General features: G+C 57.9%; 9 protein-coding genes across 9 annotated transcripts; 2 read left to right on the forward strand and 7 right to left on the reverse strand.

Moving 5' to 3' along the window:
• Positions 1 to 18: 18 nt before the first annotated feature.
• Positions 19 to 930, reverse strand: B0I36DRAFT_50337 (uncharacterized protein). The gene has a single exon (XM_046162975.1). The coding sequence runs from the start codon at positions 687 to 689 to the stop codon at positions 228 to 230; it is 462 nt and encodes a 153-aa protein (XP_046005492.1). The 5' UTR covers positions 690 to 930; the 3' UTR covers positions 19 to 227.
• Positions 931 to 1157: 227 nt separating this feature from the next.
• On the reverse strand, positions 1158 to 2352 carry B0I36DRAFT_299457 (uncharacterized protein; the record flags this gene model as incomplete). The annotated part of the gene is made up of 2 exons (XM_046151979.1): positions 1158 to 1610; positions 1758 to 2352. 2 exons carry the CDS (start codon positions 2350 to 2352, stop codon positions 1399 to 1401), a joined length of 807 nt encoding a protein of 268 aa, XP_046005493.1. The 3' UTR covers positions 1158 to 1398.
• Positions 2353 to 2940: 588 nt separating this feature from the next.
• On the reverse strand, positions 2941 to 5765 carry B0I36DRAFT_338865 (alpha-glucuronidase). The gene has a single exon (XM_046155829.1). The coding sequence runs from the start codon at positions 5553 to 5555 to the stop codon at positions 2997 to 2999; it is 2559 nt and encodes an 852-aa protein (XP_046005494.1). The 5' UTR covers positions 5556 to 5765; the 3' UTR covers positions 2941 to 2996.
• Positions 5766 to 6481: 716 nt separating this feature from the next.
• On the forward strand, positions 6482 to 7423 carry B0I36DRAFT_338866 (uncharacterized protein). The gene has a single exon (XM_046155830.1). It carries the CDS (start codon positions 6604 to 6606, stop codon positions 7165 to 7167), a length of 564 nt encoding a protein of 187 aa, XP_046005495.1. The 5' UTR covers positions 6482 to 6603; the 3' UTR covers positions 7168 to 7423.
• Positions 7424 to 8327: 904 nt separating this feature from the next.
• Positions 8328 to 10058, reverse strand: B0I36DRAFT_50347 (uncharacterized protein). Its single transcript, XM_046162976.1, has 2 exons — positions 9678 to 10058; positions 8328 to 9606 (listed from the first exon to the last, which is right to left on the reverse strand). Exons 1-2 carry the CDS (start codon positions 9990 to 9992, stop codon positions 8539 to 8541), a joined length of 1383 nt encoding a protein of 460 aa, XP_046005496.1. The 5' UTR covers positions 9993 to 10058; the 3' UTR covers positions 8328 to 8538.
• A 511-nt stretch (positions 10059 to 10569) lies between these two features.
• On the forward strand, positions 10570 to 12498 carry B0I36DRAFT_398317 (major facilitator superfamily domain-containing protein; the record flags this gene model as incomplete). Its single annotated transcript, XM_046161609.1, is given in 3 exon segments — positions 10570 to 10645; positions 10661 to 10722; positions 10732 to 12498. Coding segments are annotated over 3 exon segments (1650 nt in total). The 3' UTR covers positions 12244 to 12498.
• Positions 12499 to 12579: 81 nt separating this feature from the next.
• B0I36DRAFT_369479 (uncharacterized protein) lies at positions 12580 to 13704 on the reverse strand (the record flags this gene model as incomplete). The annotated part of the gene is made up of 1 exon (XM_046159778.1): positions 12580 to 13704. One exon carries the CDS (start codon positions 13702 to 13704, stop codon positions 12580 to 12582), a length of 1125 nt encoding a protein of 374 aa, XP_046005498.1.
• A 279-nt stretch (positions 13705 to 13983) lies between these two features.
• Positions 13984 to 15288, reverse strand: B0I36DRAFT_369480 (uncharacterized protein; the record flags this gene model as incomplete). The annotated part of the gene is made up of 1 exon (XM_046159779.1): positions 13984 to 15288. The coding sequence occupies one exon, from the start codon at positions 15286 to 15288 to the stop codon at positions 13984 to 13986; it is 1305 nt and encodes a 434-aa protein (XP_046005499.1).
• A 901-nt stretch (positions 15289 to 16189) lies between these two features.
• Positions 16190 to 17815, reverse strand: B0I36DRAFT_425869 (uncharacterized protein; the record flags this gene model as incomplete). The annotated part of the gene is made up of 6 exons (XM_046162363.1): positions 16190 to 16965; positions 17038 to 17095; positions 17161 to 17366; positions 17436 to 17483; positions 17549 to 17717; positions 17780 to 17815. 6 exons carry the CDS (start codon positions 17813 to 17815, stop codon positions 16289 to 16291), a joined length of 1194 nt encoding a protein of 397 aa, XP_046005500.1. The 3' UTR covers positions 16190 to 16288.
• Between the last annotated feature and the right edge of the window lie 3978 nt (positions 17816 to 21793).

Consider the following 21793-nt stretch of genomic DNA (forward strand, 5'->3'; position numbering starts at 1 on the left):
ACATAAGTAATGTATGATACATGATGAACTGTTACGATTATGAAACACATTCCCATATTTCCATACCACATCAGATTGTGTGCTAGTCGCTGAGCGTGTCCCCGGGTGTGATGTCGCCGCATCACTGGTGGCCACCAACTGAGCAAACATCCGTCATGGCAATCCCCCGCTTGTCCCCAAATCATCCAAGCGGTCTACCAAGGCTCTCATCCTAGCATGCCACTCTGTCACGCATTTTGGCCGCTTTTGTTACTCTCCTTGTTCCCTTTCTCATTTCCCCCATCGCCCTTCTGCCCCTCCTCCCCCGGCCCCTCGACCTCCTCCACATCAGTTCCAACATGTCTGAACCACATCCACAGTCCCAAACCATAGACCCCGAACCCTAATACCACAACCGCAATCCACCACCTGCCCAGCACGCCCACGACTTTCCAGGTCTCCCGTGCGACCCACCGCACCGCGGGCGTCACCAGCGCCCGCCGTTCCTCCTCGAGGTCCGGGTTCAGCGTGATGAGCACTGCGACCAGGCACACGAGGTTGAGCGCGATGATGAGCGCGGACAGGATCTCGAGCCACAGCAGGACCACGGCGATGTTCTTGGTCGTGTCGAGAACCTGGAAGCCCTCGGCCACCAGGGGGGTGACCTGGTCAAAGGCCAAGTTTATCTGTTTCGAGTAGGGGATGCCCATTTTTCTTCTTTATGATACGATGGTTTATTTCTCCCGCGGCTTGGTTGTGATATTTTAGGCCTTGGGAGAGAGGCAGAGTGGCTGGAGTGCTCTCAAATTGAAGTGGTTATTTTCGCAGGTGTTCCTCATGTGGGTGGCTCTTCAAGCCGGCTGCAGGCGTTTGGCAGGAGAGCGACCCCTTCTTGCCCCGTACAATTGTGTCTCATGAGTCAAGGCGAGAAACAATTGGGAATAAGGGAGCATGAACACTGCAGATGTATGAAGTTGTGCGAGAATGACGTCAGCAGCACTACAGCGAAACCTGCTTCTGCATGCTCAGCTTACAGCTGTCTGGTTTGTGGTTGGGCAAGACCCCTGTCTCGTAGCTAGGGGTGGTGCATATCGAGATCTGGGGAAGATCTCGCATCGTGAACATGTGTGGAGAGTGACCACTTCCGATTGATGCATCCGAAGATCAAAAGCTACTATGGATTTGTCATAATGGAAAATGCCAACATAGACTCTATTTCAGTTTCGAAGCCGATGCACCCTCCCATGAATTATGCATTCTAACAGGAAATCTGCGACCCTTCCAGGGTATCGCAAATGACAGTTGAAATGCCAATTTAAAATTGCACGGTCCTGGATATATCTGGACCACAAGCATACCACGTCTCCAAGCAGCTCAGGCCACTCGTTGACTCCGCAGCGAGTTACAAGGCCCCTCGGCTCAAGCCTTCTTACTCCTCCCAAAGCCCAACAGCCACGCCCGGAAAGTGTTGTACACCATGGTGAAGATGAACCTGGATTGGCTCTTGTCGTAGTGCTGCGCGCGGTCGCCGACATCGCACATCTCGCAGACAATCTCGACGAGCGGGTTCGGAAAGTGCGGCGACTGTCTGCAGTATGCGGCGACGAGGTCGTTGCCGTTCGTGATGCCGCCTGTGCCAGCAAGTGGAAAGTGTTAGCCACTATCATTGGGTCAAAGGAAGATAAACCGAGATGGTAAGGAGGAAATAAGCTACGGGTTGTGCGCAACAACACGATCCAACGTGAGAACCCTGGAAAGAGAAAAAGACGGGAACCTACCGCTCGACCAGAACCTCCCGTCCTGCCACCACCTGACCTTCTCCCCGATCAGCTCCTTGACCCCAAATCCCGTACCGCCCTCTTGCTCCATGATGAACTTGCGCAGCCCCCTCGGCCCGCACGCAACCTTGCCCCTCAGCAGGCCGGCCGCGCCGCACCACATGATGCCCGTGCACACGCACAGCACATCAGTCCTCTCGCAGGCCCCCTGGCCCGCCAGCCACTTGGCCGCCGCCCCGCCGTCCATCTGGTAATCCGTGGCGAGCGGGTCCGGCCCGGGGACGAGAACAATGTCCAGCTGTCCCGCGGCCACGGCCGGGTCGGTGTAGTGGTGCGTGCAGGTGATGCTCATCCCGGACGTCAGGCCGATGGGCTGCTCCACGGGCACGGAGCCGATGTAGTAGAACTTTATGGCGGGCGCGAGGTCCCGGACCGAGGGCGGCACCACGGAGGCAACCTGGGACATGTACTCTGCGGACATGGTGCCGATGATGTCGACGCATGATAGGTCGAGGACCTGGGCGTCGGCAGGGATGAAGACGCCCACGTGCAGGGTCTTGGCTGGTGGAGGGAGGGTATCGGTCGGAGATGTCATGTTGGACAGACACGTTGTCTTTTCGGCGTCGAGGGAGAGATTATTGCTTTGCGAGGACGTGTGTAATTCACTTGGTCAAAGGTGACGCGGAGCTTGGCACGGAGCAAGGTTTGAGACGGTGTTCATATGCCGATTTGATGCACAATATAATTCATGATAATTTCTGGACTGGCTTGCAGGTCTTTATACTATATCTCTCAACCAGGCAGCCGTCTGAGTATTAGCCCCACGCCCCTTTAAGTCGTCCAGCATCGTTTGGGGTCCGAAGAGCACCGGAGGCGAGCTTGCTACTGCCGCTCACGGTCGGAAGATGGTGGGCCGCCAGGGCCCCTTGATCGCTGCTATACCTTGGCTAGCGCCGCTTTGGGGAGGCTGCTGTCCTAAGCTCCGATGCAACTCGGAAGTTAGTGCGCGTCTCGCTTCGGCGTTGATTTATGCTGGAGGGATTGGCCAATGATGGTATCGAGAGCCGTAACAAAGTTGCCTGGTCGGTCGCACGCACCACACATGAGACAGACTACATCCTTAATCACGAGAGTATTGTACCGCATCGCTGCACAGGACGGTGGTTGAACATGATTAAATTTCTACTCAGGTCATCCCGTCACATAAATTTGCATCTGCCAAAGTCTGCCACACATTAATCAGTCGGCAGTCCCCTCCGGCAGGATCGAGATATAGTCCAGCGGCGCCGGCTCCTTGCCATCCGGGCGGCCCACAATCTTGAGCTCGACGCCCTTCTGCACCTGCACGCCCTTGAACGTCTTGCGGATCGCCGTCTGCCCGTCAATGTAGATGGTCGCCGCCTTGCCGACGCTGTACTCAAAGTCGCCCTTCCACTGCCCCACCGTCTCGTCACCCAGGTACAGCGTCCAGGTCGAGTTGCCGATCGCCTGGTCAAAGTAGTTGACCGCGACGTCGTATTTCCCCGTCTCGACCTTGTCCAGGGTGTACCGGGCGGTGCCCTGCGTGGCGTTGGTGGCCGTGACAATCGCCCACCCCCTGGACGCGGACTCGAACGGCTTGACCTGGTACTTGACATAGCCGTCGAGCTGCATGTCCTCGGCCTCGACGCGGTACTTGTAGTTGCCGACGCGGCCCAGCTCGTCGGGGATGCCGGACTTGTTGTAGTAGAAGTTGGTGATGCTGTCGCGCCACACGAGCGAGTGGCCCGCCTGGTACACGAGGCGGAACAGCTGCTCCTCGTACCGCTGGGCATCGATCTTGTCCTTGATGCCCTCCCAGAGCGTCACAAAGGTCTGCGCGACCGCGCTGCCCCGGTAGTGCGCGTCGTAGAAGTGCTGGATCACCGTGGACCCGGACTTGAGGCGGTACGTGTAGGGCAGGTGGTGGAACCACAGCAGCAGGTTGTCCGGCGTCGTCTCCGGGTCCTCGTACGTGGCGGCCACCTCGGCCGGGTACTGCGCCGCGTTGCCGGTGCCGTTCTTGAGCGTGCGGTCCATGCCGATGCTGAAGCCGTCCGCCCGCGTCCACTGGCCCCACGGGTTGCCGTCCTGCGACGCAGGGTTCGGCCCGTAGTGCCCGTTGAGGATGTCGGTGAGCGTCTGCACGCCCAGGTTGCCCGAGTAGTCCTCGTACGCGGGCCACGAGGCCATCGAGATCTCGCGCACCGTGTCGACGACGGCCTGGTCGTGGCTGAAGGTCAGCCGCGTCCACGCGTCGAGCAGCTCCTCGGCCGAGCTCTCCGGGTCCCACGCGAGCTTGCCGTACGCGTACAGGTTCGACAGCGACAGGTGGCTGCCCAGCCACGTGCTGTTGAGGCCCGCGTTAACCACGGCCGCGTAGCCCCCGCGGCCCGTGTTCCAGCGCTGCCCGTTGATGATGTTCTTGACCGCCGACGGCTTCCCGTCGATCCGCATGTCAAAGTCGAGCGTCTCCTTCCACATGGGCGCCAGGTACACCACGTGCGCCTGCTGCCCGAGGTACTCCTGGCTGACCTGGAGCTCGACGGCGCTGGGCGTCTGCCGGAGGTGCGAGAACAAGGGCGACACGGGCTCGCGGACCTGGAAGTCGATCGGGCCGTACTTGATCTGCACCACGACGTTGTCGGCAAACTCGGTGTCGAGCCCCTCAAAGAACTCGACCGCCGCGTTGGCCCGGTCCGCTTTCCAGTCGAGCGTCTGGTTGAGCGTCTTGGAGTCGTACACGAACGCCCGGAACAGCACGATGCCGCCGTACGGCTTGACCGTGCGGGCAAACAGGTTCGCCCCGTCGGCGAGGGTGCGGTTGTACGTCAGCGGTCCGGGCTGGCCCTCGGAGCTCGCCTTGGACAGGTAGCCCGCGAAGTCGGGGACGCGCGCGTAGATTTTGTCGGTGATGTCGTGCCACCACTGGATCACGCGCTCGTCCAAGGGGTCGAACGTGCTGAGCCCGCCGTACGACTGCGGGGACGAGAAGAGCAGCGACAGGCCGATGCGGATGCCGTAGGGGCGGAAGATGTCGGCGATGCGCTTGAGGCCGTCGAGGTTGTTCTCGTTGAAGAGACTCGCGTTGGCATTGACATTGTTGAGCACGATTCCGTTGATGCCCACACTCGCGAGGATGCGCGCGTACTGGTGCACCCGTGTCAGGTCCTCGCGGACGACGCCCGCCCAGAAGAACATGGACACGCCGCCGTATCCTCGCTCGATGCTGCCGTGTGTCCCGCCCTCGTTCATGTTGTCCCACTGGTTCACCCATCGGATTGGCGCGTCAGGGTTCGACGCAAAGGACGCGGGGGCGACGTTGCCCTGACCGAGCCTGTTCAGGTATTCGAATGCGCCATAGAGCGCACCACGCTCATTCTGCCCGATAATGAGGACTCGCCTGGGCGTGATGTCGAGGAAGTAGCCGTCCTCGATCAGCTCGGGGACCCTGACGCCGTGCGCCTTGGCATCATAGCTGGAGAGAGTGCCGACAATTAGGTGCTTGCCGGGGCAAGTCGTGTAGTGCAGAGCGTCCTGATACTCGACAGACGCCTGCAGGTCGTAGATGCTCTTGAGGCCCAGCGCAAGCTCAGTGCCCGCCGTGTAGACGGGGCTTGTGGTGGTCGTGTTGAGCGCAAAGATCGTCTGCGGCAGAAAAGCCTTGTGCCCAGCTGCGCCGGGGTACGGTGCGTAGCGCAGCCATGCGTCGATGCCCGTCTCCGCGACGACGAAGACGGGCGCGAGCAGGAGAATGAGGAAGCGGAAAAGCGTCGCCATCGTCAAAACAGGCCGTCTGAAGGCTGCGTAGCACACACTTCAGTGTACGTCAGGAGACCGAGTGACGTTGCCTCTGCAGGAGTGAAGGTGAGACAGGGACCGCCGGGGTTACTTGGTCTTATTCTGTCGAGCATCATAGGCGATCTTCGTGTGCCATTGGCGTCGCAATCTTGGGAAAACGGCAATGCTCGCCGATTCGTGGAACTCGGCCCATGCTCATCCGACGGATTATCTTGTGGACATTTTGCCAGGGCCATGGAGTAGACCATGACGCCTAGCCCTGCGATCTGCATCCCAGATCGCGTCTGCCGAGGAATGCACTGGTTCTTCCAGCCAATAGCGAGTCATGACAGCGTCAAATAGCGCGGAAACCGGGGCCTTTCGCACCGCGGCGGTGGGTAGATGGGCCGTGGCCGCTATTTAGCCTGATTCCAGCCCTCCTGGTTCACAAGTCCCGACGGGCGCCCCCGCAAGAAATCAAAACGGGCCCCGTGGGGAAAGGCACAGTGCCGGGGTGCTTGGCCTGCGGGGGAGGCGCGAGTAGAGGCTGAATGCCCGTGCTGGGACCATGAACCGAGAGTATGGTCATATGTACCAAGATTATGGCCACCAGCGCCTGGACTATGGGTCGCGCCCGATCGGCTCACCAAGCCGGGTGAACTGCTGAATCCTGACAATGCTGCCTGCAGGTCGCAGGCTCGTCTGCACGGTGGAAATTGCTCCAGTCGAGGATATTGTAACCTCAGCCGGCGGCGTTCTCCATTACCACTACCACATACTACCGAGACCCTGGGGAACTGCATAACTAGGCCTTTCAATGGCAGGGGTTCTTGGCGCGTGGCAGGCGCTGACGTTCCTTGTGGTCCGACCTGGCAACCAACCATTGTTACCCCAAGCACATTTGCTGCTCCCCTCGTCCGCGAACAGCCCCATTAGCCGAACTTCATGGCTCATATTCACAGCCTCATTGTCCAGGTGTCTCACCGCCAAGTCCGGGACAGACCACAAACACCTCGTCCTCACTTTCCATCAGCAACGGCAGCTGTGAATGTCCAAACACTCTCCTTCTCAAATGCCCCATCTTCTTCGTCTCGTCCACGTTCTCGATGCCCGCAAACACCTCGTCCCTCGTCCCTTCTCTCCACCAAAACCCTTTCCCGTCATCACCATCACCGCCGCCGCCCTTCCCGCGCACCGAGATCTTGTATCTCCTCCCGGCAACCATGCTCTGCACTCTAGGCCGTGCATAGCCCGGATCTCCAGCTTTTGGTCGCCCCCTTTTCTGCTCTTCCGTAAGCGGGTAAGGGAGTTTGACTTCGCGCATGACACTGTCTCCTGGATACAGCGTGAGAAATTGCTCATCAGTAGGCCTGATCCGCTGCCCTTGCGGATGGGTGCACCGGACTTGCTCGACCAGGTCCTCCCCCGAAGTGGTGTCGATGATGCGGAAGTTGCTCAGGTGTGGGATCCTGCCGAATATCGGGCTCGATATGTCAGGGACGATGGGCCTAGGCTTGAGCTTTTCCGAGGCGGACAGCTTGTGGCGGGTGAGGTGGCATTGGGAGCCGTAGAGCTGGACCGTGATGGGCTTGCCTGGCACCGGCGGGTTTGACGGCGGCGGATTCGGGTAAGTCGTCGTTACGCGGAGATCGTAGTTTATGTCCTGGTCCGTGGCCGGCTGTGCATCATGCTCGTCATGCTGCTTGGTATCGTGGCTGTGTGAAGGCTGTGGAACAGGCCTCGCGACAAGTGAGAGCCTCACCTGCAGCACTGGCGGGATGGGCAGTCTTTCCACTACGCGGAAGCGTATCGCACCCGAGTTCAGCTGTGAGAAGACAAGACCTCTTGTTATGGGCTTTGGTGGAGGGAGGTCTGCGAGTGCAAATGTCTGCCTAGCGCTGCTAGCGCTGCTGCTGTTGTCTATATTGCCCTTGAGATCACGCAGGATTGACTCGCCGTCTCCCCAGCTCCACCACAGGACGCCCATGTCGCTGGTCGTGCTGGGCATCTCGAGTTTGTACTTTCTGCCTGGCTGGACGAATGGCCCCAGCGCTGCGGTCAAGTCCCATGTGGCTGTCACAACCTTGGTCACTGCCTTAGGCATCTCAGGTGCTGGGACTGTGATGAACGAAGCGGCTGTGAACTGTGCGGTGGTCGAATTACTGCGTGTCTGTTGCTGCTGATGTAGCTCGTGTGGCGCGAGTTTCGGGTCTTGCACGACAACCCACGGCTCCGAGTCCTCGCCGTCAAACCGCTCGAGAGTGTCTTCAGTGGTGTCGACCGTCTTCTGAGCTCCCCTGTCTGTCTCGTCCACGAGCTTCACAAGCCCTCTACTAATGGCATGCGGCAGGTCGAAATGCGAGTCGGCGAGCAGGAGTGTCAGCGGTTGTCCTGCTTTCGGGGTTTGCAGTCCGTCGTTGCCGGTATCGTCATCGCTAGGTCGTAGTCGCTGCTTGATCGTCACGTGCACCCGGTACGGGATGTTGCTGGAGAGGTCGAAGACCGAAGTGTCCTGGTACTCGTTGTATGCTGTGAAAATGCATGACGCGGCTGCATGCTTGTGGCTCTTGAAAGACATGCTCTATACCACCACTGAGCCGATACAGAGGATGAGAAAGGGACACACCTGCAGAGATCTGGATGGTCATTACGGATTTGTGGACTGGTAGTGCCCGATCGTCCATCTGTCCCCACTCACATGTCGGCCACACGATGACTCAAAGGGGCGGATTTGTGAAGCTTGGTAGTGACGTGTATCAACTATGCTGATTCCCCATTGGTGGGAGTTATGTATCCAGGTCGGTCCTCAATACAAGATGCTATGGTCTTTGTTTGCAATTCCTTCAGCTTTCGATTATCATGAGGTATGAGCAAATCATACACACACCGGGCTATTTCTGGTGTGGTGGAATCAGTCTTTTCAAGCGAGACGAGACCTCTGAATCACTTTTCAGCTTCACTGTCACGGCTGAGCAGCTACTTTTCACCCTAACAATGCAGCAGCAAAACCGCGAAACACGCTGGCTCCGTCGCCACCACCATCAACAGCGCCTTCCTGCCCTATAGCGTCGTCGACAGAGGCCAACACCTTTTTCAGCATCCCCTGGAACACTGTAATGTTCGCCTCAAGGTACGCAATGTTCGCCCGGGCCAGTGCATTATCAGGAGCGCCTTGGTCATCAGAAATGGCCGTGCTGAGCGCCGACACTCGGAGCAGATCGTCTAGCATCTTCTGGCCGGTCTGCCGGACTGCCATGACGAGAGCCGTGGCGCGCGAGACTATCGATGTAGCTAGGAGTGCGCGTAGGGCTGTGCTGTCGGACAGTGAGATGGCGTGGTCTCCGTACAGGAGCTTTTGTGCTGACCGGCCGTCGGGATAGACATTGGGATTGCTCGGCGGCGGGTGCATGTCCTCGTGCCCGGATGCCTCGGTAGCCACCGCCGGCGTCCAGCTGTCCGAGTTGAGCAAGCTCTGGGAGATGTGGGTGAAGCACGGCATCGCCTCCTGCAGGGCCGACATGATGTGCAACAGGTCCGTGCAGCGCAGGGTCTCGGTCTTGCAGTTCAAGACCTTTTGTGCCTGATCAATCACAGTAGCGGTGACGGCAAAGACTTTGTCCAGCCGGGGTGGTGGAAGCGTGGATGTTTGGCCGATATCGTCGAGAGGTGGCTGTTGCATGATGCGGGCAATCTTTTTCACGCAAAGCATGAGGTCTCCACGACAAGAGCACGACAATGTTAGTCTGCTCTGGGACGAGACTGATGTGACAGCAGGGGACCGGCTAGTCGCGGATTGTGATGCTGACGAGCGGTCATCTTGGCCATCGGGATCTGAAGCGTCGTGTTTGCTGCTAATCGTTTGGCATTGGTCAGTGCCATGCGCAGGCCTGACTTGTGTCTGAAGAGAGCTCGATATCCCAGGCGCCCAATTTGAACACCGCTTTTCCACGAAATCGCTCGCTAGATCGTCGTTGTCGGTGGCGGCATTAGGCGAGTTCTGGGCCATTAGTATCTGTTGCTCAAGATGGTTGCCAGATAGAAAGGATTGCCGCTTTGCGTCGCAGAAGTCCTGTCAGTGCTCCATGGCTTTAGAAAGTGGCAAAGTTGGTGATGTCCACTTACGGAACTCTCGGCTGCGGTCCCAACCGAAGGCGAAGGTGCGAAAGCCGTCGTCGAGGTAGGACTGGCAGCAACTGCTGACCACGTACAGTTGAGGCCGCGGACAGCACAACGCCTGCAGTCTCTCGGGCTGCCACTAAAAGCAGCATCAACCTTGCATCGAGTCTTTGCACTGCGACAGTTGCTGCATGCAGTTGCTGGTCGGCGTATCAAGGCCGGGCCCTGTGGATGCACCGTGGCGTGATTGCCTGGCGCTTGTCGCCATTTGATGATGAAGGCTTCTGGGACGCCGCTTCTGCCCGATCGCGATGGAGGCATGACTCGATGCCACTACGAGAGGGCTTCTTAGGGTAGTACTACACACAATGTTGAGGAATGACGAACTTCAAACCAAGAAATAGGTCTGCTTACCAAACCTGCCGGAGAACCAAGGCCCATTTTGAGCAAAAACGCGGGGTTTTCTTGCCCCTTTGGGAACTGCATAATCCCGGCGCTAGGCCTCCAAAGGAAACAACGGGCAGTCAGGGGGACAGCCATCCCATCGGGACGCCCAGATCTGGCAATTCTGGCCCAGCCATATGCCGTCGTCCCTAGGCAAGTTGGGTAGTAGCATGCATAGCCGTGGTAATTGCTGAGAAAGCAAACTCTTGCGGCCTCATGCTGGTTCAAGATTCTCTTGCCGGGTACTTATATCTCTATATCTTACCTGGCTTGAACGACTTGCTGCAACTTTCGGCAGGAGGATGATTGAGAATCGTATTACAAGACGTGACATGACCTATTATTGCTCACAATGTCTCTCTCACACGACACAGACTCTACCCACACGGTTGCGAAAATCCCCCGAACGAATCGAAATGATGACAACGTCGAGCTTGCCAACAACAATACTCAAATGAATCCAAAAGACATTGATAGCGAGAAGGCCGAACAGCAGTCCGAGCCTGAGAAACCGCCTAGAGACATCTCGGGTTGGAAATGGACAGTTACGGCCTTTTCGTTGTGTTTTTCCATCTTCCTCTACTCGCTGGACACCACTGTTGTCGCCGTAATCCAGGCCTCGATCGTCACCGACTTTGACGCTCTCAGCAACCTCGCGTGGATCAACGTCGGTTTTCTTCTGGGCGGCACGGCCTTCACCATGATCTGGGGCCAGGTCTACGGCCAATTCAACTCAAAATGGGTCTACCTTTCCAATGTGCTGCTCTTCGAGGCCGGCTCAGCCCTTTGTGGCGCTGCCCCTAACATGAATGCCCACATTGTCGGCCGCGTCATCTGCGGTATTGGTGGCTCGGGTCTTTACAGCGGCGTCTTCACGTTAATTGCTCAGACGACAACTATGGCCGAGCGCCCCCTCTACATCTCCTGGACAGGGCTGACCTGGGGCATCGGTATCGTCCTCGGCCCTGTCGTGGGCGGAGCCTTCAATCAGTCCTATCTGGGCTGGCGGTGGGCCTTCTACATCAATCTCTTTATCGGCGCCCTCTGTGCTCCAGTGTGGTTTCTCCTGCTACCTAGCAAGGACCCCCGGCCAGGCATTCCGACTCGGGTGAAGCTCCGCGAACTCGACTATGCAGGCATGGTCCTTCTGGTGGGCAGCCTCATCTGCCTCACTTTTGCCATCAACTTTGGCGGCGTGACCTACCCCTGGAACTCAGGGACCACCATCGGGCTGCTAGTCACCTTTGCCGTCCTCCTCGCGCTCCTCGCCATCCAGCAGATTCGCACTATCCTCGTCACCCTCCCGCGACGATTAGTCCCCGTCCAGCTCGCCCGCCAACCGATCATGCTGGTCCTCTTCATCTGTACCTCCGCGTCCTCTGCCGTCTTCATCCCAATCTTCTTCGTCCCTTTACTCTTCCAGCTGACCCGTGGCGACACCGGTCTCGACGCTGGCGTCCGCCTGCTCCCCTTGATCATCACCCTCGTCTTCGCCATTGCCGTCAACGGCGCCCTGATGGCCCGCTTCGGGTACTACATGCCGTGGTACCTCGGCGGGGGCATCCTCTGCGTCGTCGGCGGCGCGCTCATGTACACGAGCACCAGCAGCACGGGCATTGGCACCACCTCGGACAACACCACGACCACCCCTGCAGCCGCGATCTACGGATACACCGTGCTCATCGGGCTGGGCGTTGGGTCCTGGATCCAGGCGTCGTTCAGCGTCGCGCAGGCCAAAGCTGAGCCGGCGAACGTGCCCGCCGCGATCGGGCTCATGACGCTCGCGCAGTTCCTGGGCATCACGACGGGGATGGCGATTGCGAGCTCGGTGTTTCTGAATCTGGCGCAGCAGAAGGTGGTAGATATTCTGGGAGGAGGAGGAGGAGGAGGAGAAGGCGGCGTGTCGAGGCATGAGGTCGAGGTGGCGATCATGTTTGCAGGCAGTAGCAGCGGTGGCGGGCTAGCAGGCCAGACGGAGGAGGTGAGGAAGATGGTTGTCGGGGCTATTGTCCAGTCTATCGGGTCGACTTATGTGCTTGTCGTCACCGCTGGGGCGATGGTTGCGGTGTTGAGCTTGTTCATGAAGCGCGAGAGGTTGTTCATCTCGGCTACCGCGGGAGGTGGTTAGACTTTCCGATGAAGAGACGAACACATCCAAAAATTGAGGAGAAAGGCGAAACCATTCCTAGGGCTTGGTTTGAGTCATAAGGAGGAATGGGGTAGCGGAACATTACAGTCGAGGCTAGGATCACAGTTCGAGACGGTGAGGAAGACTTTCTTGTCTGACCTCCCAACGGCCCCATGATTCCCACGGCTGGTATTTCGATGATCTTTCCTGAAACGACAAGCCGCTGCACGATTTCCGATACCCGAAACCCTTCTCAACAAGATGTCGTGCCTTTTATGTTTCCTGTGACGCTGCCCAGCCCCGCCGGCAGTTACTGACTAAGTAGCAATATCCATACTAAGTAGCAATATGCGTACTAAGTAGTGTTACAAAGTTATAACAAGGCGATTGTCGGTGTTTCACCCGATACTGGTGTTCGTCTGGGCTCAGCTGCCTCGCTTCCACAATCTTTCTCTGCCGCACATCAACCACAATAATGATCGGTTCTTCAACAAGGGTCTCTGCCACTTCATAGCGATCATAATACTTCATGTTGCCCACGACATACACTTCGACCTCGAGCAAGATCTCGACGCTGCTGGCCATCGCGCGCAGCTCCCCGAGCTCCCGCTTCTCTGCATCCTCGCGAGTCTCGCCCGGCCTGACGACCAAGCCGTCCTCAAGGTCCGGGTCGTAAACTGCCAGATCATACTGGTCGTCCATGTCCCACTCATCTCCAGTCAAAGGGTCTTCAAATTCGATCGGTGCCGGAAATGCCACCGGGTCAACCAGCCTGCTCAACCAGCCGCCTTTGCCGTGGCGCGCGACTGTCGCAATGAGCGCGTCCGCTGAGCACTGCCGCAGCGCGAGCAAATACGCAGTCCGCTCTACTCCAGAAATGCCACGGTACCACGAGGCTGCTTTCTCGACCGCAGTGTATGTGTCCAAGGCCGGCCAAACAACTGGTGGCGCCAGGTCCGGATCTGATGCTGCGCTCTGAGCCGTGGCCAGCGGCCACAAGACGTGGACCTCATCCGCCTGGGCGATCACGAACTCCCGCAGGCGCGGAAAGCGGTGCAGCTTGACCGGTCGTGTCGGCAGCCCCCAAATCGCAAGCTCGCGATCGTAGTCAAAGCAGGCCATGTACCAGACGACCCTGCGGATGTGCTGCCGCTGCTGGGGGTCCGGCAGTCTGCCATGCTGGTAGGGCCCGGTGGCTTCGCGCGACAGGTGCAGCACCAGGTGCCGCCATATTGCGGGCCATGCCTCCTCGCGAAACTGTTTGCAGGCATATGTCGGGGCGAGGTTGATGGAGTGGTTGGTGACCACGTGGCCTCCTTCCCCGTCGAGGTAGCGTATCCACGGTGGGCTGACGGAGGAGTAGAAGATGTCCCATACTTGGGCGCGCAGCTCGGGCGGTAGGCGTAGGATCGGAGGAGTGTACGGGATGGCGACCGTCGGAGGCGCTGAGATCTGGGCCATGACTGATTGTTTCTCAAATCTGTTGCGGTAGTCGGAGAGAGAAATTGTGCTCGCTCTGGCTTATCGCAGCGTTGCTTTTCAAGGGGGCTCATGAGTCAGACATGGAAATCTCATGAGCTGCTATATTTAGTATTCCGCAGGGGATTTGGTCCCGTTGTCGTCGCCCCACCATCTGGATTCATGATATATTACAATAAAGATCGTGAGCAGGGACCTGGTCGCAGCTGTGTCTTTGCTAAGGTATCTCGAAGACCAAAGGTTGCGATTGTACCTCCTAGCCTACGTCCTCACCCAGTTCCCGCACAGCCCGTTGCTCACAGCCCACTTGCTGTTGATATTCACCGAGCCCTGGAACACCCCAAACACCGCCGCGGGCTGCTCGGGCGCGCACGTCCCGCCACGGATCCGGGCCGCCTTGCACTGGTTGTTTGTCCACGCCGTGCCGGCACAGGTGGCGTTTGCCTGCGTGATGCACGCCACGCAGCACTCGTATGGCGTCCGCGGCCCTTGCAGCGTAAAAGTACCGGCACTGCCCCAGTCGAGCTTGCTCACGTACCGCCCGTTGATGTCGGCGAGGATGTAAGCCGGCCCGCAGCCCGCATAGAAGGTGGGCGTTGGGTTGGGCACTGTGGTCGTCGAGGTTGTGGTTACTGTGGTTGTGGTGAGGGTAATTATAGTCGTGGTGGTGGTGAGGGTCGATGTGGACGAATAGCTGAGCGTGGTGCTCGCGGGCGTGTCGAGTGACGTGGTCTCTGTTGTGATTGTGCTTGTCGTGGTCGACACGAGAGTTTCCACGGCGAGGGTGGTCGAGGTGGTCGAGGTTATCGTCGTGGACACTACGACGGTGGAGATGCTGGTGGACGTGCACGGGATTGTTTCGTGGTACGTCATCGAGGTGTGTATGCCATTGTTGTTCCGCGCAGGAAGTACAAAGAGCTTCGGCACTCTCGTCAAAGCCTCGAAGTCTGCTGATCTCCGCCGTCCAGGGGCTGTGTCGGGATATTGTGACTTGATGGGGATGAGACCCGCCGGAGCTGGTGCTGTCACCATCGCTGACGTCGCCGTGGCTGTGATCGTTGACGTCGCTGTTGCAGTGCTCGTCGACGTGGTCGTGTCAGTCTCCGTGAGGAGGTCTGTCGAGGTCGTGCTGAATGTCAGCGTCTCGCGCGTGACGAGAGTAATCGTCGTGGTCTCAAACTCGGTCGTCGATGTCGTGATTGGGTCTGGCGTGATTGTCGACACGTAAACCACCGTGTATGTCTCGGTGACTGTCGTCAAGGCTGTGCATGTCGTCCCAGCTGGTGCGATAACGGTGCTGGAGCTTGTTGTCTCCGACGACAGACTGCTCGACGTTGTGCTGCCGGATGTTGCTATTGAGCTGTGTAGGCCGGTGCTTGAGCTGGCAATGCTTGACCCGCTGCTGGAATTCGACAGAGTCGAGCTGGTCGTCGCAGCAGGAGGGCTGCCGCACTTGTGGTGCTTCCTCGTCAGTAGGCCATGGTGGTTGTGGCCCGCCGGGCTGGCCGCGATGCGCGAGGCAGCGACCGCAAGCCAGAGAGCAGCAGATCCGGCCGCGATCTTCATTGCCAATGCCTCTGAAGTGCAGATGGACCTTCCCCGCTGTTGATCTGGCAGATCAGAAACACAAAACCGCAACAAGCAAACAAGCTTGAGGGTTTTCCTGCAGATACACGATTCCAGCGAGCCGATCATGCTGGCACGATATGCAATTTGCCCAGGGTGTGATGCATGTTCATCCTTCAATCTCATGAAACACGGATCGATCTCACGTTCCGAGGCAGGCCGGCCGTCTGATTCCTTGTTTCTGTAGTGTCCAAGACCGGGACCCCCTGCCAAGAGCAGTCGATGGTGGAGAGAAGCAGGGGTGATCATGCAGGTTTCCCGGATGGTTTGCTCCAACCGGACCAAGGCATCATGCCGACCCCGGTGCATTTAAAATGAGATGGCATTTGTTCCTCGCAGTCGTGGCAGAAGCGCGGTCGGCCGCCTCACAAAGTATTCCGAGTTGGGACTTGCCTCGTCGTAACTTTTGCCAGCCGTAGGGCCGTACACATGCCGTGCCAGGTTCCAGCTCCTGGGCCCAGCCGCCGGGACATCGAGGCCCCATTCCGGCTGCTCAGTAATTAAGAGTTGAGTGATTACGGACGACGGCTTAACTGCCACCATTATAGCTCACTGTTGCTGTCAGCCAATGGTAGCCTAATGTACAGAAGCACCCAGTCACTGTTCAAGCAAAATCAAGTCATATTAGACTTCTGCGTCACGAGACCCCATTCAAGACATGTTATGCGGGAAAGACTTCATTGTTCTAGGTCTAGTACAACACCAGCACAGACGAACCCCAAGGGCTATGCTAGAAAACGGAAATGGAAGTGAACAAACAATGGTATATAGCATCGCGCGTGATGTTTGGCGCCACGCTGGAAATTGCGCCGGGAAGCAAGGGATTGTATCTATACAGAAGCATGATCTAGATGTTGGATATGTCGAGGTCCTTGATCAATCGCCAGCCATCATGGCTGAATCAAACAAGCCTGAGCCTGCTTCTGCAGAGCAACAGGCATTATACAGGAGACTTGCCACCATACGCAGTAGCCTTGTGGAAGCCAGCCTGGTCCCACTGTGACGAGTTGCCTGACCGGGGACCCTCGGTGACCTGATACAGGGTGTGCACGACGACGGAGCCGTCCGTGGGCTGCTTGCCGCCGACCGAGGCGCCGACGACACCGGCTGAGTGCGTGCTGTTGATGGGACTCTTGTTGATGATGGACTCCTCGCTGCCCGTGTAGTCGTTGCCGTGCTTGGAGTGGCTGTGGACGCTGGGGGCGAGCTCATAAGGGCCGTGGGGAGCAGTCGAGCGCGTGCCACCTGCGCCAGTTGTGGTGACGCCCTTGGTGCCGCCGCCGCTGCTGAAGGGGATGCCGGTCCAGAAGGCTTTACTGAACAGCGGGCGCAGGATGGGGGCGTTGACGGCGATGATACCGACAATGGTCTCGCGGACACCCCAGCGGTTGATGTTGAGCGCACTGGGCGCCGAGCCGAGGGTAATGACGATGCGGATGATGGCGGCAGTGATGACGAAGACACCGGACGACAGCAGAATGCCGATGACGATCTTCTGGCGGTTTGGTACCTGCAGAGTCCACAACAGGGGCAAGGGGATCGAGAGAATCGCAGCGTCGGTGAGGACATTGAGGACGGTCATGACGATGAAGTTTTGGGGCTTCAGCGTGCACTTGGCTACAGGAGATGAGAGTGATGGTCAGTCACTGGACTCCGGTGGTCGTTGTGGAGGACGTCAGTGAGACTTACTGCCAGGATCGGGAGTCACTTGGAAGTTGCCGCCATACGGCCAGCAGCCAAAGGTGATCTGTTCATCCCTGTGTTAGTGCGTGACACGCAAGAGATAAAAGCGACGCTCCGCTGAGCACTCACAGTAAGCTCAACGGCCACATAAGTGACGATGCAAGCATAGCCGATCCAGACCACTGACTTGCGGTTGGCGACACCAGTGGTCATGCGCATGAAGAAGCACACCATCGTGCCCTTCAAGCACCACACCAGACTTGAGTATGAGTACCAGGCGAGGAGCTGTTGCTTGCTGCCCTCCTCAAGTTGGGCGAGCTCGGCGTCCGAGAGTGCTGTTCACAGAACATGGAAAGTCAGCTCCCCGATCCTCCAGCCTTGGCAACTGAGATCTATCTACTTACGCCTCTGAGACTCGAGGAACACACCCTCGACATTTGATCCGGCATGGTCTAAGTGGATTTTCTAGTTAGCGGAAGTCCTCTACTCCGTGCTGGAATCGATAATGATGACTTACAGACGATGTGCACAGTGGCCGCGTCGATCGTGTAGAAAACAGTAACAAGAAGAGCAAACAAGTCGTCCCACTTGAGGCCACGGATACCGACAGTCTTCAAACGAATGACGAACCGGAGGGCCAGAATAAGCATGCCAAAGATGTACAGCCCCCATACCTCTCTCAGGAACTAATGGACAGTCAGCACTTGTCCCTGACACAGCGCGTACATACAGCCAGGGCGATACATACGCTGTCATCGCGCTCGCTAAGCTCAATGTACCCCATGGCGACCCGAGTATCTGGTTAAGCTCCGATCTGATTGTGCAGCCTCGCTCTGCAGGGGTTTGGATTGGCCCGAGCCGTTGTCGTTCGAAAACTGTCGTTTGCCTGGGGAAAGCGGATACTCTGTCGAATAGAGCTGTTGGAGAAATCGAACGACAATCATTCGATTTTGCTCGCAGGCTCCGTGCTCGAGCGGAGATCCTGGATCTCTTATAACGCACGTCGATGGATCAGGAACCGCCATCCCGTCCCCTACCTGCACAACGCCTCCACAGACAAAGTATTTGCATCTGGCTGGGTCCTTGCCCCATACTGGGCGCTCCGGACTAGCGTCTTGCGCTTGTGTGGCGTCAGACACTTAGTAGTCTCGTGCGGACACGCTGTGCCTTTTCTAGTGTCACACACCACCGGGATTTCAGGAACCACATTGGTTAGAGTTCGACGATGGTCGAGGTGTGCATAGTGGCGGGTCGCAATGCCAGGGTCATGGGGCAGCAAGACAACCTGACAGCTCTACAAATCATGAGCCGTAGAGCAGCAAAGGCAGCTTCGATCCCCTGAGCCGTTGCTCGGGGTCCCTTGTATAGCGTCGGCCACCGGTTCCCAGCGCCGCGGCCGACTAAGTGGCCGCTAACTACCGCTGCGGCAAAGCCAAGACCTAGTCATGCATGGGGATGCCTGCCTGATCCGTACGGCTGGGCGGCCAGAGGGAGGAACCAAGAGGGCACAGACGAGTCAGATGTGCGTGCTTTGGTGAGGATGCTGCCCCGTCCGCCCGGTCCTCGTCTTCTGGGCGGTAACAGGCTAAACTTGCGACCAGTGATCGACAGTGAGCCGCTCGGTCCACGTGCACATCGTTGGCGATAGTCACAGCGCGAAAGATCGCTTGGTTGTCCCTAGTCTCGGAGACCAGATCTTCCCATCGAGGGTCTCGAACACTTAGGCCTATTGTCGGGGATCGGGACTTGAAAGAGCTTGGCGATGCACTTTTCCTGAGCAGGGCAGAAACCCGCCCGAAGACGCCGGCCCCCGGAGCTGATCATCTCTCAATATCGGTCGTGGTGCACGCGTGCTTGGTGTATCGCACGGATCGAGCTTGTACATTGTGCGGCCGCCGCCTAGCCCAGGATCACCCCTGCTTCCGCAATTGCTTTATCGAGATCCAATGCCACCCCAAACGATCACTGCAGATCCCTCGTCGCAGAGCAAGGGTAGCTCATGCATCTGCCCTGTCCCTTATCAAGGTTGTCGCAGAACACGCCTGGTGCTTTTCATGTGCGCTTCATAATCCCGTGATACGCACGCGAACAATGTCCATGCCCAGTAACAATCACAAAGAGCCATAGCGTTGGGGCCCCTGGCCAGACATAATCAGGGTTCGTGGTGTCTTGCTGTGCCCTACGGATGCACGACGACGCCATCAACCAAGGGATCTAGACCATGAACCTCCAAGCCACGCGTTTGAAGCGTGGTGAGCTGCATCAAAGCATGCACGGAAGGCTGTCTGAGCATGAGATCGGGAGGCACACTTCTCCTAGCTTCGGGCATCCAAGTGCGCCACGTCGTACGAGCCGCCGCAGAACTACTGCTAGACCATAGGCTCTATTCAAGGCTGTGCCACTGACTAAGGCGATAGTCTGACTGGGAGACTTGCTGAAAGCGGTTCGGGGAATAGGAAGTATGCTGCCCAAGTTTTTCTTTTCTTGCAGTCTAGAAGCCACACCACGTGTTAATGACAGCCGGGCTAGGACGCGTCAGTCGGCCGGATAGGTGTGCGTAATTTTCACATGATATCAGTCATCAGTCTGCTGTCCGTCGGCTTTTCCGAGTCTTGAAATGCAACCAATCCACAATCACGAAGTGGGCAGCACGCTGAAATAGTGCATGAATAGTTGGCAGCGACCAAGATTTGGTAATCCACGCCAGTCGGCTTGCATGGAAGCAGCCTGCCATACGGGAGAAAAATGAAACTCCGGACACTCAGGGACACCAAACGCCGCCCCCCGAGCCAAGTCGCCCTCTTTTTCCGTCGAGGCTGCAAGCCACGCCATTGAGGGCCACTCCCAGCGAGGACAGATCCTCGTGTGCCTAGCGGATTGCGCAACAATTGCAACGCGTAACGACCTCTAGTCTTGTCGGGAAAAGTGGTCGCGTCATCCAGGTCCAGGCGTGGGCCCGAGGGACAGGTCAGCCGGGGACGAGCAAGCCACAGCCTAGTCCGATCTGGCTACGACTTCGCCAACTGTCTGTGCAGACCACGCATGCCACGAGTAACTCGCCAGTGGTGACATCGGCGAGAACCTGGAAAGCAGCCATGCACCTCTGGCGCAGGACGGCCGAAACACAAGACTGCAGCCACACTCCTGACCACGGCCAGTGGCATCGTGAAGCACAGTCAGCTTTTACGTACTGGTGCCAGGTCTAGACAATCTCAGGGGCGCGCGAGACGAGTCCATCGCCTCCACTAAAGCTAGCAGAGCCTTCTGGCTCGCGCCCCCCACTCCCGGAGACGCATTGCCACGACCACGACTCAGTCAAGTGCGCCGAATCCACGCTAGAACCCCTCCGACCGATCGGCTCTGGTTGCAAATCCTGACAGCTGCCATCTCCCTCTGAGGTGCACTTTCTCAAGTGGGGACAGGACTTTTTTCTATGCTAAGGGGAAGGCGGCGGGCGCCCCCAAAAATCTGCCGACGGCCTCGACCGTCATACTGACGCACTTGGCCGGCTGTCAGAAAGGACCCCTGAAAGGAACTGGGTTTCATCGCCAGTCCCGCAATACCTCAGCGACCAAATTGTGCTTAAGCTTGCCTTGATTGGGGTTTTGCGTGCGGCCTTGGTGCGGACGTGTGGACCACGGCAACGACTCGTGGGGATGATCTGCAGCGCTTCAAGGAGAGAGCGGGACTACCTGAGGTTGGTGCCTAGCAGCCCGGTTCTTGGGATGCTCGTATGGTAGCAGTGGAATCTGAGGCCTTCATGGAGGGCGGCCTCTTGGGATGTTTCGACTGTAGCAGAGGCTCAACGAAATGAGGTGGTTTGGGAGTCGAGACTACTGGCGATGCTCTATCTTCAGCAGCCTCCCACGGTCATGCTCAAAGCCGTGAAGAGCAGCAGATTGGGAAGCCTCGAAAAGCTCGGCTATCAATGTAATCAGCAAAGTCTCTTAGGCCGGACTCTGTTCCGTCGGCTATGGGGCGGCAGCAGCCGATCTGTCCCCGGCGGTAGACTTGTCACCCAGGGCACGTGGTTTCCGTGAAAATGCATGCAGGTCGAGACGAGCCCGACGGCTACGAACCATCGCGAATAAGCAGAAGCCACAAAATGCCAACTACGTGGCGCTGGTCTAGCACGCGCTTTTAGCGCGGGGAACCGGCTCCGAAACCACACAGGAGCCGGCGGGAATCTGGTCCAACAGCTGATGGCGGATCAGTAAGCAGCGGGTTTGTCCGTGCACACGAGCATGGTCGATGAGCCGACGGGCTGGGCGAACGCCGAATCGGTCAATGATTCCAAATGTGCGAGCCTATCGCGCCCTGCGACCTAATCGTTCTACCATCGGCAACCTGGATCCCGCCACTACTTGGATAGTGCAATCGAGGGAGGGGAAGCATTCCGCACAGATCCCCGGGGCCGGAACTCATCTCCGCGCCCCAGGCGGAGGTGGAGACGGCGGAGATGAGGCAGATCGACGGACGAAAAGCGGACTTTTGCCAAAACAGGATGATATGTACATGCGTGTGTTGGCTTACGAGAAGCACCCTCGGACAGAATCCGTGGAGATCAGGCCGGCCAAACCCCAGAAAGGTATGAGTTCTGTATTATCCACACTCTCGTCAGTTGCGATACCATGGTGCTGGACAAGGGGCAGCTGATGGTGACCCGCCATCTGATCTTTTCGAATAGCCCCTTGAACCCTGCCGAGGCTGTCAGTGTCAAATGTGGTGCAGTGCGCCAGTCCAGGTGACGGAACCACATTCA

This window comes from Microdochium trichocladiopsis (assembly GCF_020744255.1).
Source record: "Microdochium trichocladiopsis strain MPI-CAGE-CH-0230 chromosome Unknown B0I36scaffold_13, whole genome shotgun sequence".
Lineage (NCBI taxonomy): Eukaryota > Fungi > Ascomycota > Sordariomycetes > Xylariales > Microdochiaceae > Microdochium > Microdochium trichocladiopsis.

What these genes read in the sequence shown, in the direction of transcription:
- B0I36DRAFT_338865 (XM_046155829.1), bottom strand. Translation starts at nt 5,555, where the DNA reads ATGGCGACGCTTTTCCGCTTCCTCATTCTCCTGCTCGCGCCCGTCTTC.
- B0I36DRAFT_338866 (XM_046155830.1), top strand. Translation starts at nt 6,604, where the DNA reads ATGTCCAAACACTCTCCTTCTCAAATGCCCCATCTTCTTCGTCTCGTC.
- B0I36DRAFT_50337 (XM_046162975.1), bottom strand. Translation starts at nt 689, where the DNA reads ATGGGCATCCCCTACTCGAAACAGATAAACTTGGCCTTTGACCAGGTC.
- B0I36DRAFT_50347 (XM_046162976.1), bottom strand. Translation starts at nt 9,992, where the DNA reads ATGCCTCCATCGCGATCGGGCAGAAGCGGCGTCCCAGAAGCCTTCATC. An exon ending in GGACCGCAGCCGAGAGTTCC is followed by an intron (nt 9,607 to 9,677) that starts GTAAGTGGACAT and finishes TGCGACGCAAAG; the next exon opens with CGGCAATCCTTTCTATCTGG.